The sequence below is a fragment of the Myotis brandtii genome, unplaced genomic scaffold (assembly GCF_000412655.1).
Source record: "Myotis brandtii unplaced genomic scaffold, ASM41265v1 scaffold1691, whole genome shotgun sequence".
Lineage (NCBI taxonomy): Eukaryota > Metazoa > Chordata > Mammalia > Chiroptera > Vespertilionidae > Myotis > Myotis brandtii.
Genome location: NW_005356217.1, coordinates 49,490 through 62,167, shown reverse-complemented (window position 1 = coordinate 62,167; position 12,678 = coordinate 49,490). Strand labels below are relative to the sequence as shown.

Below are 12,678 nucleotides of genomic sequence, written 5' to 3'. Positions count from 1 at the left end.
TGTGCTGAATTGTGTCCCCTCCAAATTCATACATTGAAGCCCTAACCCCAGTACCTCCGAATGTGGCTATGTTTAGAGACAAGACCTTTAAAGAGGTGATGAAAAACAGAACTGCCATTTGACCCAGTGACCCTGCTTCTAGGAATATATCCTAAGAAACCCAAAACACCAAGCTGATGAATCTCAGAGGGAAGGCGGTGGGGGGTGGGGGGGAGAGATTAACCAAAGACCTTGTATGCATATATGCATAACCCATGGGCACACATATGCATAATAGTGTGGTGAGGGCCTGGGAGGGGCAGAAGTGAGGAGGGGGGGTCAATGGGGGGAAAGGGGGACATCTGTAATACTTTTAACAATAAAGATACATTTAAAAAAAGAAGTGATTGCATTAAAATGAGGCCATTAGGGTAGGCCCCAATGCACGCTGATTAGTCTCCTTAGAAGCAGAGGGAATGTGGATGCACAGGGTGCCAGCAGGAGCACATGGCCAGGGGGAGGCCAGAAGAAACCAACCCTACTGACGCCTGGAGCCTCCTGTGCTTCTACCCTCTGGAGCTGTGAGAAAATAAATTGCTGTTGTTTAGCCCTCACCATCCCCCAAATGCCCCCCAAAAAAATACCTGCCTGAGGTCAAAGCTCTGCCCTCCCTGTGGCACTGGGAGCTCTTTGAGGTCGGGGGCTACCTCCCTGTCCTACACCCGCCCTGAGCCTGGCCCTGCCTCTTTCTCGGGATGCTCCAGGGCCCCTGTGCAGGGCAGCACTGGGCTGGCGCTTGGGAAACCAGCTGCCTGATCTACTGCTTTCTCTTCCCCTTAGAAGAAGCCTCAGACTGTTACTTCCTGAGGGTCTGGGAGGCGGAGGCCTGCAGATGGCAGGGCAGGGTTGGAGCCTCCTCCTGGAACCGCACCTGGGGCTGCAGGGCCATCACCTGGCAACTCCAGGACCAGAAAGGCAGCCCCATCAATGGAGTCTGAAGTCCAGGCTCCTTCCCGCACCCGCTGGCACCCTCAGTGTGATGTATGGGAGCAGGGAGTGCTCTGGAGGGCAAGCCTGCCAGCAGGTGCAGGGCTGCCTCTCCTGGCAGCTCGAACCCCTCCCTCCCTTATTAATTCACACTTCCCCAGCCTGGAGCCCCCTGGAGGGGCCATTTCTTTGTACCTGTAGCAGAGACAGGCATCTTACTTGATTTACAGGCTCCAGGGGCGGGTGGCTCCTGGCTGGTTGCTAGGGTATCTTTTAAATGGAAATCAGGGTGGAGAGATAGCACATAGATCTTGCCAGCCATCTGCTAAATGTTGCTGCTTCTGTCTGGAGCAGCTCGAGGAGGCTCTGGCAGGGAGGCAGGCCCAGGCTGGGGGAGGGAGGGGAAGTCTCTGGTCTCATCCTCAGGTGGAGGAATAGGAACTGTCCTTTTCTGTCGAAATCTCACTTTCCACTTTCTGTCCTCGTCTTCCTTTTTTCTCTTTTGTTTTACATATGAAATTCCATCTGTTGACTATGATTACAAACTGCCAGCCTGTTTCCACAACTATATATATTGCCAGTGTATATAATTGCATGTGCATGTGTGTGTGTGTGCGTGTGTGTGTGTGTGTGTGACTCACCACCATCAGGGCCTGACAGGTGGATATTTCTGAGCCAATTAGACCTCTGCTTCGGAGAAAACCGGCGTTCCTTCCAGGCCCGTCCCCAAGAAGGAAACACAAGTGCCCACATTTAGCAGAGCAGCTGGGCGTCACTGGTTACCAAGCAATCCCTGTGGAGGCGGCAGCTTTCTCAGAGTAACCGAGGCATGGAAGCTTCCAGGGCCTCCTCTACTCTCAGGACGGCCGAAGCCGGGCAATCCTGAGTTCAAATGGTGCTTCTTCTCAGGGAGCTGGGAGAGTTTGGGCAGACCCCACCTGCTTTGGACCTCACTTCCCAGTGGTTAAGATGTGGGTAAATGCTCAGGATCTCAGGGTACGCAGGGCAGGTTGCTTGCTGCACAAGGCTGTACAGATCAGGGGCCCTGCAAACACCCAGCGGGTCACCCCTTTCTCCATGGAGAGGAGCACCCAGCGGGTCACCCCGTGTGGGCGGTGGCAGCACTCACCTTGCAGAGTTGCTGGGAAGGCTGCATGGAGAGGCCGAGGGCAGAGGCAGGCTCCTCCCTGGGTCAGCTCCCAGAGACTCCAGGCCCTGAGGTCCAGGGCAAGGTTTCTCTTCCTCTCCCAGCACCACTGTTGCTGTCTCTCCTGGCACCACCCCCTCCTCCCGCCCTCCCCACCCGGCTCCTAGACACTCTACAGACAAGCAAAGGCTCCTCTGGAGGGACTCTGACACTTGCTGCCAGCGGCCACTTCACGGCCTGGCCTCTGATCCCCACGCACCCCTCTCAGCTCTGCCCCCCAGCAATCCGGTGGCCCTCCTGCCACTTGGATCGGGCCCTTTGTTCTGATACCAGCCCCTCCAGCTCCCTCCAACTCTCCTCCTGCTCCTCCAGCACCTACAAGGCTGCTCCTTCCAGCATTTGCTTAAGTTCCTGCTCAAAAGAGAATGCCTCTGCCCATTCAAACCAGTGATGAGCCGCCACACCGTCCCCTCCTCCCCTCCCACCTCCGGGCTTAAGCCGCTTTTGGTTGGGCTGTGAGAGTAATATTTTAAGTGACAGTTCTCAGAATACAATTTTAATTGAGATTCAATAGTCACTTCTCCGTCAGTAATCTTCCATGCTGATTACTTAAAACATATTTACCCAGCTCTATTATGTCACAGATTGGAATTCATTAGACATTTGCTAATCCGCCACAAACTTTTTTTAATGTGATTTGTTTAGCATGATTTACAAGGACAAACTGTTTAAAACCATGGGCCCTGTGCAGGGTGTGCACCCCAACGTGTCCGGTCTCCCACTGCCACCACGGCCAAGGTTGTCTGCGAGCAGGCGACAGGCCCGAGGATGGAAAGGCCCCAGGATGCCGCAGGCGGGCAGTGCGCCCGTATTGTGCCGATGCAGCTCATACTGGGCAGCCTCCCAGGACACTGGGCAGGGCCGGGAGGGCAGAGAGAAGATCTGGAGGGGCGGACAGAAGCTACCCAGCACAGGCCGCCGACAGCCCAGCCCTGGACTCAGCTGTGCCTGCCAAGTCTCAGCATTTCCTACGGGCGCGGTGATGTGAGAGGGTCGGGAAGCACTGATAACCCGAGATCACTAATCACTGCAGCGCTGACTGACAAGAGCGCACGGAGGCACCTTTCTCCTGGGGCTGTGGGCTCTCAGAACACTGCCCTCCTCCACACACCCCCATGCACGCATGCACACGCTCAGACATGTACGCATGCACACACACATGCACACACACGTACACATGTGCGCACACACATGTGTGTGCATGTGTGCGCACAGCCACCTCCAGCTTAACTAACAAGGGGCATCCTTGGGTGTGCCTGGCCCTGTGTCCTGAGCAGGTGTAGAGGTACCACTCACCTCTACTTGAGCAGCTGAGGGGCCGGAGAGCCATGGCTCCTTGACGCACTGCAGCGGTGAGCCAGGCTGGAAAATACAATGGATGCTTAGCGGGCGATGCTTTGGAAGCTTCTGCTGTGACCAGCCCACTCTGTAAAGATGGCTTTCTCAGCTGATTAGCCAAATGCGCTCTGGACAGTGGTGAGACAGAACCCAGACTCAGTGCCAATGCCAGAAACTCCTTTACTCAGTACTGTGTCTCATTCATTCAGTTCATATTTGCTGGGTACTTACTGTACTAGTCAGTCAGGTGTGGTGCTGGGTGCTGGGGATACTGTGATGGGTGGACAAGACAGGTAAGTTCCCTGTTGAATTTTGGAGTTTACAGACCAGAAAGGCAGACAGGTAAGTAATTAAGAAATTATACGCTGAGTGGCCAAATTATTATGACCACCCCATCAGTACTTCATTGACATTTCCAAAAATACTGAATATTGAAAACTTCCTAAGCAAATACTCTCAAGGTTTTATTATTATTATTTGCATAACTAATTCACTTCATTGTACTGCTGGGGTGGTCATAATAATCTGGCCACTCAGTGTAACTCAAAGCGTCATGATCAATGTGCAGGACAAGGACAGAGGCTGGGGGTGAAGGGCAGGGTAAAGGGCCTGGTTTGGTCTAGGTGTTGCAGAGGCTCCCTGGAATCGGTGGGATCAGCTTGGTCGGGCAGGAGTGGAGGTGGGGAGAAGCCAGGATGAACACTGAGCTTGTCGGAAGTCCTGGAGGACCAGCAAGCGTGGATTTATAAGACAGAGGTTGAGTGTAGCTGGGACAGGACGGGCAATGGGGGGGACAGAGTGGTAAGAGATAAGCTGGGCCAGTGCGGGTGGGCAGCTCTTGCAAAGACTTGTTCTTGTGCTAAAAAATAAGGGAAGGTTCCATGCAAATGGAGAAGAGTCCTGTTTGTGTCATCAGGCCCCGCCCAGCTAAATGTGGCCCCAGGGGCCAGGATGCACCTGGGCATGTGGGGCGGGGGAGGGGGGGGCTTCCCCTGGGACGGATGCTCCTGCTGGGACCTGGGTCAGCGGGGCTGGGACCCTCAGGTAGGAGGTTGGTGAGAGCAGGGGCTGGCCAGGGAGGGATGGCCTGGCCACTGCTGGGAGCCCAGAGTAGAACTATGTGGAATCAGCACATTGGCAAAGGCTTTTAATGACAATGACTATAATGAAGAAGATAAAAAGAAAGAACACCTCCTAGAACAGAAGTCAGCCGACTTTTTCTGTAAAGGGCAAAATAGCAAATGTTTTATTTAGGCTTTGCTGGCCACATCGTATTTGCTGGAACTCCTCACCTCTGCACAACAAAAGCCATAGACAGCATGTAACTGAATGAGCATGGCCATGTTCTAAGAAAACTTTATTTACAAAAACAGGCAGCAGACTAGATTTGGCCCTCAGGCTGTAGGTAGCCAACACCTGCTCTCGAGGCTCAGTCCAACAGGGCAACCAGTGGCCACGGGTGCCGAGTGAGCACTTGAAATGCGCTCTGGGTGTTAAATACACGCTGATTTTGAAAATGTAGAACAAATAAAAGAATGAGAACTTCCTCATTAACAATTGTTTGTGTCGACTGCATGTTGAAATCATATTTTGGATATGGCGGTTTACATAAAATATATTATCCAAATTGATTTCACCTGTTTCCTTTTACTTTTTTAAAAAAATATGGCCACTAGAGAATTTACAATTACATTTATGGCTAGTATTATATTTCTAGTGGACAGCGCTGCTCAGAAATAACATTCTCTACAGATGAAATACAGGGCAAGTCTCTGGCCCTGAAGGCTCTCAGGTGAGAGATTTACCCTTAAAGAGACACCGTAATGGAATTTAAACCTTTACAATAAAATAGTACCTGATTGGAATAGGTTTTTAAATTTACAGCATACCTTTGTTTTATTAGCTGGTTGTTTTGTCTGTATCTGTGTGCCTCAACGTGGGAGCTATGGAGCTCTACTTCCTCAAGATATTAATAGCTGCTGCTCAGGAAAGCGAGCATCTTCAGCTAAAACAGCAAAAGGGAGTCAATGCAGAATTAAACATTAACCCAGTTTCTCTCCTGCAGCAGAATTTCTCAACCCTTCTGAACTGACGATGCGTCTAGAGCTTTTGCAAGAGTGAGTGAGAGCAGGCAGCGCTTCCCCGGCTCCCCGGCCTCAGAAGCCTCTTCTGCAGCCTCTGACTAGCACTCCTAGAAGCAGTTTGAGAGCTGCTGGTCTGCGTGACGCTACATAACCAGAGTGTGTGATTTTCCAAAAGTTCAACTCTATTGATGTGAGTCTTGGCACTCCGTAAATAGAGCCACGGTCGGTCCAGCATGGATAGTGAGAAACTGTCAGATTTGGAGGCACAAGGACCCACGCCAAATTCCTGTTCCTTCCCTTTCCAGATATTCATTCATGTGAAAACACCTACTATGTGTCAGGGGGTGTTTTCGACTTTGAGAATAGAATGGTGAACGAAAACAAGTCCCAACCTGTTTGAAGACAAACAATAGGATGCCAGGTACAGCATAGGGAACAGAGTCAGTGATATTGTAAAGAATAGAATGGTGAACGAAAACAAGTCCCAACCTGTTGGGGCTTTGTTGCTGGTACAGAAGACAAACAATAGGATGCCGGGTACAGCATAGGGAACAGAGTCAGTGATATTGTATTAACTATGTATGGTGGCAGGTGGGTACTACACTTACCAGGGGGATCCCTCCGTGAGGTATATAAATGCCTAATCTCTATGTTGTACACCGAAACTAATATAATATTGTATTCGAACTCTAATGGAAAGATAGAAGCCCTTACTCTGTCATTCTGGATGTGTCCCCGTGAACTTGGCTTTCTTCCACTTGGGTAGCATGTGACGGAAATCACCCCTCATCAGTTCACAGAAATCTTTCTCATTCTTTCTTACAGCAGTATAACACTCCATTGTGCTGATGTGGCATCATTTATTCCAGCACCTTCCTATGTTTAGACATTTAAGTTGTTTCCAGTATTTGCCACTTACAAACTACACATAACCAAAAAATACATAACAATAAGTTAAAAGTAAAATGGAAAAAGAGAAACAATAAATAAGACAAGGAGGTAAAATGTATACAGTAGTTGGGTAGCGATCAATTTCAAGGAGAAAACACTAAACAGGGAAGAGGGGAATGCGAAGTCCGGTGGGGCCTGGGGGAGGAGGTGACTTTTGAGTAAAACCTGAGCATTAGGCCATGGACAAGTCCTCATCTACACACAGATAAGCCCTTCCTGTGAAGGCTGTACCCGAAGCCCACGTGAGATGACGTGTCTGAAGTTCTGGGCAGAGGACCCAGCACCTGCGAATACTCAGAAGTTCATGTCCCACCACCTTCTCTGCTTCCCTGAGTCCCAAAGAGGCATGTGCGCTCTGGGTTCTCCATGGTGAAGCATTTATCCAAAGCCGGTTCCCCACTAACCATGGTGTCTCTCAGAGCCAACTCTCTCCTGGCCCGCGTCCTTGTTCGTAAGGAATGCTGGTCCTATTTCACTTCATGCCGAGTCTAAACCAATTAAGAAGGTGAAACTGCTTCAAAGCGCAGCCATGACACACTTTTCAAACCCAGTCATCACAAATGAACCACTAGTGTGAGATTATCCATCCATCCATCCATCTGAAAAATATGTATTGAGCAGCTACTGTGCCCCAGGCCCTGTGCTAGATGCGTGGGATATAGCAATGTTCAAAGAAGATGAGAGGACCTGCCTTCTTGGAGCTGACATCCTACTGGGGAGAGAGGACGCATCCCATGGCCACAGCTAATAAGTAAATGCAGTAGTCTGTTAGAAGGTGATGAGAGCTAGGGAAAGAAGAAAAAGTAGAACTGTATTCGAGAGGTTGGTAGGAGAGATTGCACCTTGCAATGAGCAGATGCCATTCATGGCTGCTCCCCAAGGCCACGGTCGTGGGAGGGAAGAAGCTCTGGACGGGGGCCTTGGGAAGTCACCTCTTGACCCTGACCTGTGTCCCTCCCTTCCAGGCGCTGCAGCCTGAGTGACCAGACCATGGAGACCCTGCTTGGCGGCCTGCTGGCGTTTGGCATGGCGTTTGCCGTGGTCGACGCCTGTCCCAAGTACTGCGTCTGCCAGAACCTGTCTGAGTCGCTGGGGACCCTGTGCCCATCCAAGGGGCTGCTCTTCGTGCCCCCGGACATCGACCGGAGGACGGTGGAGCTGCGCCTGGGCGGCAACTTCATTATCCACATCGGCCGCCAGGACTTCGCCAACATGACGGGGCTGGTGGACCTGACCCTGTCCAGGAACACCATCAGCCACATCCAGCCCTTCTCCTTCCTGGACCTCGAGAGCCTCCGCTCCCTGCACCTCGACAGCAACCGGCTGCCCAGCCTCGGGGAGGACACGCTGCGCGGCCTGGTCAACCTGCAGCACCTCATCGTGAACAACAACCAGCTGGGTGGCGTCGCCGACGAGGCCTTTGAGGACTTCCTGCTGACGCTGGAGGACCTGGATCTTTCCTACAACAACCTCCACGGCCTGCCCTGGGGCTCCGTGCGCCGCATGGTCAACCTGCACCAGCTAAGCCTGGACCACAACCTGCTGGACCACATCGCCGAGGGCACCTTCGCCGACCTGCAGAAGCTGGCCCGCCTGGACCTCACCTCCAACCGGCTGCAGAAGCTGCCCCCGGACCCCATCTTCGCCCGCTCCCAGGCCTCCGTGCTGGCCGCCACGCCCTTCGCCCCACCCTTGTCCTTCAGTTTCGGGGGGAACCCCCTGCACTGCAATTGTGAGCTCCTCTGGCTGCGGAGGCTGGAGCGGGATGATGACCTGGAGACCTGTGGCTCCCCGGGGGGCCTCAAGGGCCGCTACTTCTGGCACGTGCGCGAGGAGGAGTTTGTGTGCGAGCCGCCTCTCATCACCCAGCACACGCACAGGCTGTTGGTTCTGGAGGGCCAGGCGGCCACACTCAAGTGCAAGGCCATTGGGGACCCCAGTCCCCTCATCCACTGGGTGGCCCCGGATGACCGCCTGGTGGGGAACTCCTCAAGGACTGCCGTGTACGACAACGGCACCCTGGACATCCTCATCACCACGTCTCAGGACAGCGGTGCCTTCACCTGCATCGCCGCCAATGCCGCCGGGGAGGCCACGGCCACGGTGGAGGTCTCCATCGTCCAGCTGCCACACCTCAGCAACAGCACCAGCCGCACGGCGCCCCCCAAGTCCCGCCTCTCGGACATCACTGGCTCCAGCAAGACCAGCCGGGGAGGGGCAGGCAGCGAGGGTGGGGAGCCTCCCAAGAGCCCCCCAGAACGGGCTGTGCTTGTGTCTGATGTGACCACCACCTCGGCCCTGGTCAAGTGGTCGGTCAGCAAGTCAGCGCCCCGGGTGAAGATGTATCAGCTGCAGTACAACTGCTCCGACGATGAGGTACTGATTTACAGGTGAGCCAGGGCTGCACGAGGCAGGGCGGGGTCTGGCTGGGGGAGGAGGGGGTGATGGCAGGGTTTTGAGCTGTTCCCACATGAAGCCCTCCTCCCCAAAGGTGCCTGAGGGGATCATAGGCAAACCGTGCCATTCGTGCAGGTAAGAAGAGATGAAAGAACATCATCTGCATGTTGAAGAAGAGAGGAACCCACATGGGCAGCCCCAGGAGATGTGTATGTAGGAGGACCAGGCCCCCTAGGGGGGTGCCAGGGGTAGGTGGTCATATGGCTGTGAGCCTCGGAACTTTCTAGTTTTAGCCACAGCTAGAGGACATGCAAGAACAATGAGGGGCCTCTTGGTGAATGATCTGACTCCTCCAAGGAGGAGCAGGTCTGGCCTCACCTGGACTCAGATGAAGTCATGATTATGGCTTTGAGGTCAGGAAGGGTAGAATTCATGGCCTGGACACTTGCTAGCTATGCAATTCTCCTGGGCTGCCTCAGCTTTCCTCATCTGGAAAATGGGGGTAATCCATACATAACTTAGTCTGGACACTTGGTTGCAGGTAATCAAACCCAAGTCAAACAGGCTTTATAAGAAAAAAGCAATGTGTTGGGTCATGTTGCTTCAGGCTCAGCTAGACCAAAAGCCCACAACCATCTGCATTCTCAGAGTTTCTTCCCTCCCCTAAGTTCCACTTCTGGGTTGGCTTCACCTGCAGGCAGCCGCTTTCCCTAAGCAGTAGAAGGATTCATGCCTTTTTCTCAGTTTGTCCCACTGAAGTCCTGGTGAGCTTTGATTGGCTAGAGCAGGTCACATGACACCAAGATAATCCTGCCCACCTGTACTGACCTCTCTGGTGTCAGTCTCCTCACCTGGAAATCGAGACAATGATGTTGACCTTGTAAATTGGCTGTGAGAATCTAGGGGCCATTGCTCAGGCCTGGAACGAAGGGACAAAAAGGCTGCACAGAATTGCCTGAGCCATTCAGAGAAAGGGAGGAGCTTACAGCATGATGGACACAACCCAAGGGGCTGGAGGTCTGACTCCACAGGAGCTCCCTTCTCGGTCTGTGCCTCATTTGTGCTACACATGAGGGACACGGCCTAGAATCTTACCACTCAAAGAATGCATGGTTTCTTTGAAATCCTGTGTTACCTTTTATGCATGGAAAATGGGCATTCTGGAAAGAAATCCTGTAGGCTTCACCTACAGCCGAGGGGTCCATGGGTCAAGCGGTCAAGTACCCTTGATCTAGCATTGAGGTTTCTTCCAGCTCTGACTCCTGAGTTGATGAGTCTCTGCCTGGGAAGGTGTGGGAGGGAAGCGGAGGTTCCCTTACCTGGCACATGCTTACCTGGAATTTCCTTTACCTGTTTTATCTGGAGAGCAGCTTTGTTTCTCAAGATGGAGAGAAAGCATTAGAACAAACATACGCATATGTGCATGTGTACAAAGATATATAGACAGAGATATATAATTAAACTTAAATATGCATATGTGTATTTTTCTAATTATAAAAAGTAATAGTCTTTATAGAAAATTTGGAAAATAAGAGAAATGATAAAGAGGGAAACAAAAATTATCTGTAACCACTCAAAATTGACCCGAGGCCTTTGGCCTCTCCATTTTATTTCAATTCCAAACAATATTTATGATCATTCTAGCGTGTGCTTTTGTTTCTTAATTCCTCCACTCAACATTATAGCTGCTTAGTTCCCATGGTGTTCAAGTATTTTTCACTCGCTGCCCCATAATTTACTTAACCAATCTTCTATTGTTGGACATTTAAGTCATTTGCCATTTTTTAATATGGAAAGTAATGCTGCAATGACTATCTTTGTATATTAATTTATTGGTGCAGCTTCAGTGATTTCCTTAGCATATTTTCCTAGGAATTAAATTACTGGCTCAACAAGTAAAGTATAACCTTTATATGTTGCATATGAATATTTATTTACCCTCTCGCCAGGGGAAGGTGACAGTGGCCACTTTGACCACTCTTTTGCCAGTTATTGAATATCTAATTACTTGCCTCTTTGCCAATTTTATAGGTGGAAAATGGAACTTGTTTTCATTTGCATTTCTTTGATAACTTCTGAGATTGACCTTTGAAAAATATGTACTATTTCTTCCCTTGTGCATTTATTATACGGTCTGACTTTGATAAAAAGTGTAAAGGTGACAGCTCCCAGTGCTGGGGCTTGCACGGGCCCGGGATGAGGGGAACTGAAGTCTGCGAGGCGGTGACGCTGCATCAAGGTGGCAGCAAGCTGAGGGTCTCACAAACTCTGGGAGGGTCACCAGAGGCGCTGGGGCAACACTCCTGCAGTCACTCAAGGTGGGAATTCAACCTGCTTTTATTTGGTGACTGTCATCCTGGAGACACTCAGTTTATAAATATAAATAAAATGGGAGCATCAGCAGCCTCGGAATTTAAAAAAAACACACAAAACAGTTCCTTTTAGGGTGTCATGAGGATTAGAAGAGACACAGCATGGCATGCTCTCCAAATAGTGTGGACATATAGCAGGTGCTCAAGGAATACAAATTATGACTATTATTGGTAGTAATAGTAACCACGGTAAGGGTGAGAGTAAGACCATTTCCTATCTCCAACCTGGGGAAGGAAATGGAAGAGGAAGGTGAGATACACAATTCAGTCTTTAAGAAGACAGGTTTCCAAAATTTTAGAGCAGAAGGTCAAGGTGCATATGTAGCCAGATAATAACAGTAACAGTCACTAGCCAACATCACTGCCACTTATATGCATATGATGTGTAGCTCTAGAGGCAATATTTCATTTAATTCTCCTGGACATACCAAGAAGTATGGAGGCCGAGAGAATTAGACAGCTCTCCGAGGTCACACAGCCAGAGAGAGGCAGGACTGACTTGAGCCCAGGCCTTCTGGCTTCAGCCCTGGTGGCACTGCCCTGACCATGAATCTGACTCCAGAGAAACAGGAGACTCAAAGAAAGAAACTGTGGGTTTTTATTTAATTTTTAAATATATTTTTATTGATTTCAGAGAGAGAGAGAGAGAGAGAGAGAGAGAAACATCAATGATGAGAATCACTGATGGGCTGCCTCCTGCACACCCCCTACTGGGGGCATGTGCCCTGACCGGGAATCAAGGAATCGAACCTGTGACCTCTTGGTTCATGGGTTGATGCTCAACCACTGAGCCACACCGGGCAGGGCTGAAACTGCGGATTTTTAGAAAGAAGTGAACCCATGAGAAAGAAAAGACACCAGTGGCTGCACAGTGGCCCTGTGCTATGCTCAGACTTGGACAGGAAAGTGTACAAAAGAAGGGAAGGAAGGATTGTATGCAAAAGTGACTATTAAAGAGGGGCACACACTGTACAGAGAGAGCTAAAGGCGGCCAACAAGGACTTTTAATCCATGACCAGAGCAAGAAGAGAAAAATGACGAAGGTCTGCTGTTTGGGAAGGAGGTTGCAGGAGACTGGACAGGAGCCAGCAGGCAACGCTGAGCAATTTCCAATTTGCCTCCACCCTCCCCAGCAAGCACAATAGCAACAATATCATCAGTCCTCACTTAACGTCATCCGCAGGTTCTGCGACTTTGAGCAATAGGACACATAACCAAGCCAATTTCCCCCTAGGCGAATGGATACACACAAGTTCCTCCCACATCCATCAACGTGATAACGAAACGACATTATTATTGGAGGATCTACGTGGAGAGCTGACTGGCACCCGGCACTTACTCTTCTAAGGGCATTATGGGTACT

At 50.8% G+C, this 12,678-nt stretch overlaps 1 protein-coding gene across 1 annotated transcript in view; it reads left to right on the top strand.

Annotated features, from left to right (window-relative positions):
• The window catches only part of LRFN2 (leucine rich repeat and fibronectin type III domain containing 2), a 193,432-nt gene that overhangs the window by 137,756 nt on the left and 42,998 nt on the right, over positions 1-12,678 (top strand). Inside the window, exon 2 of the mRNA XM_005862859.2 lies at positions 7,512-8,936. Within this exon, the coding sequence (XP_005862921.1) occupies positions 7,537-8,936 (1,400 nt within the window). The 5' untranslated portion in view covers positions 7,512-7,536. The remainder of the gene's footprint in view (positions 1-7,511; positions 8,937-12,678) is intronic.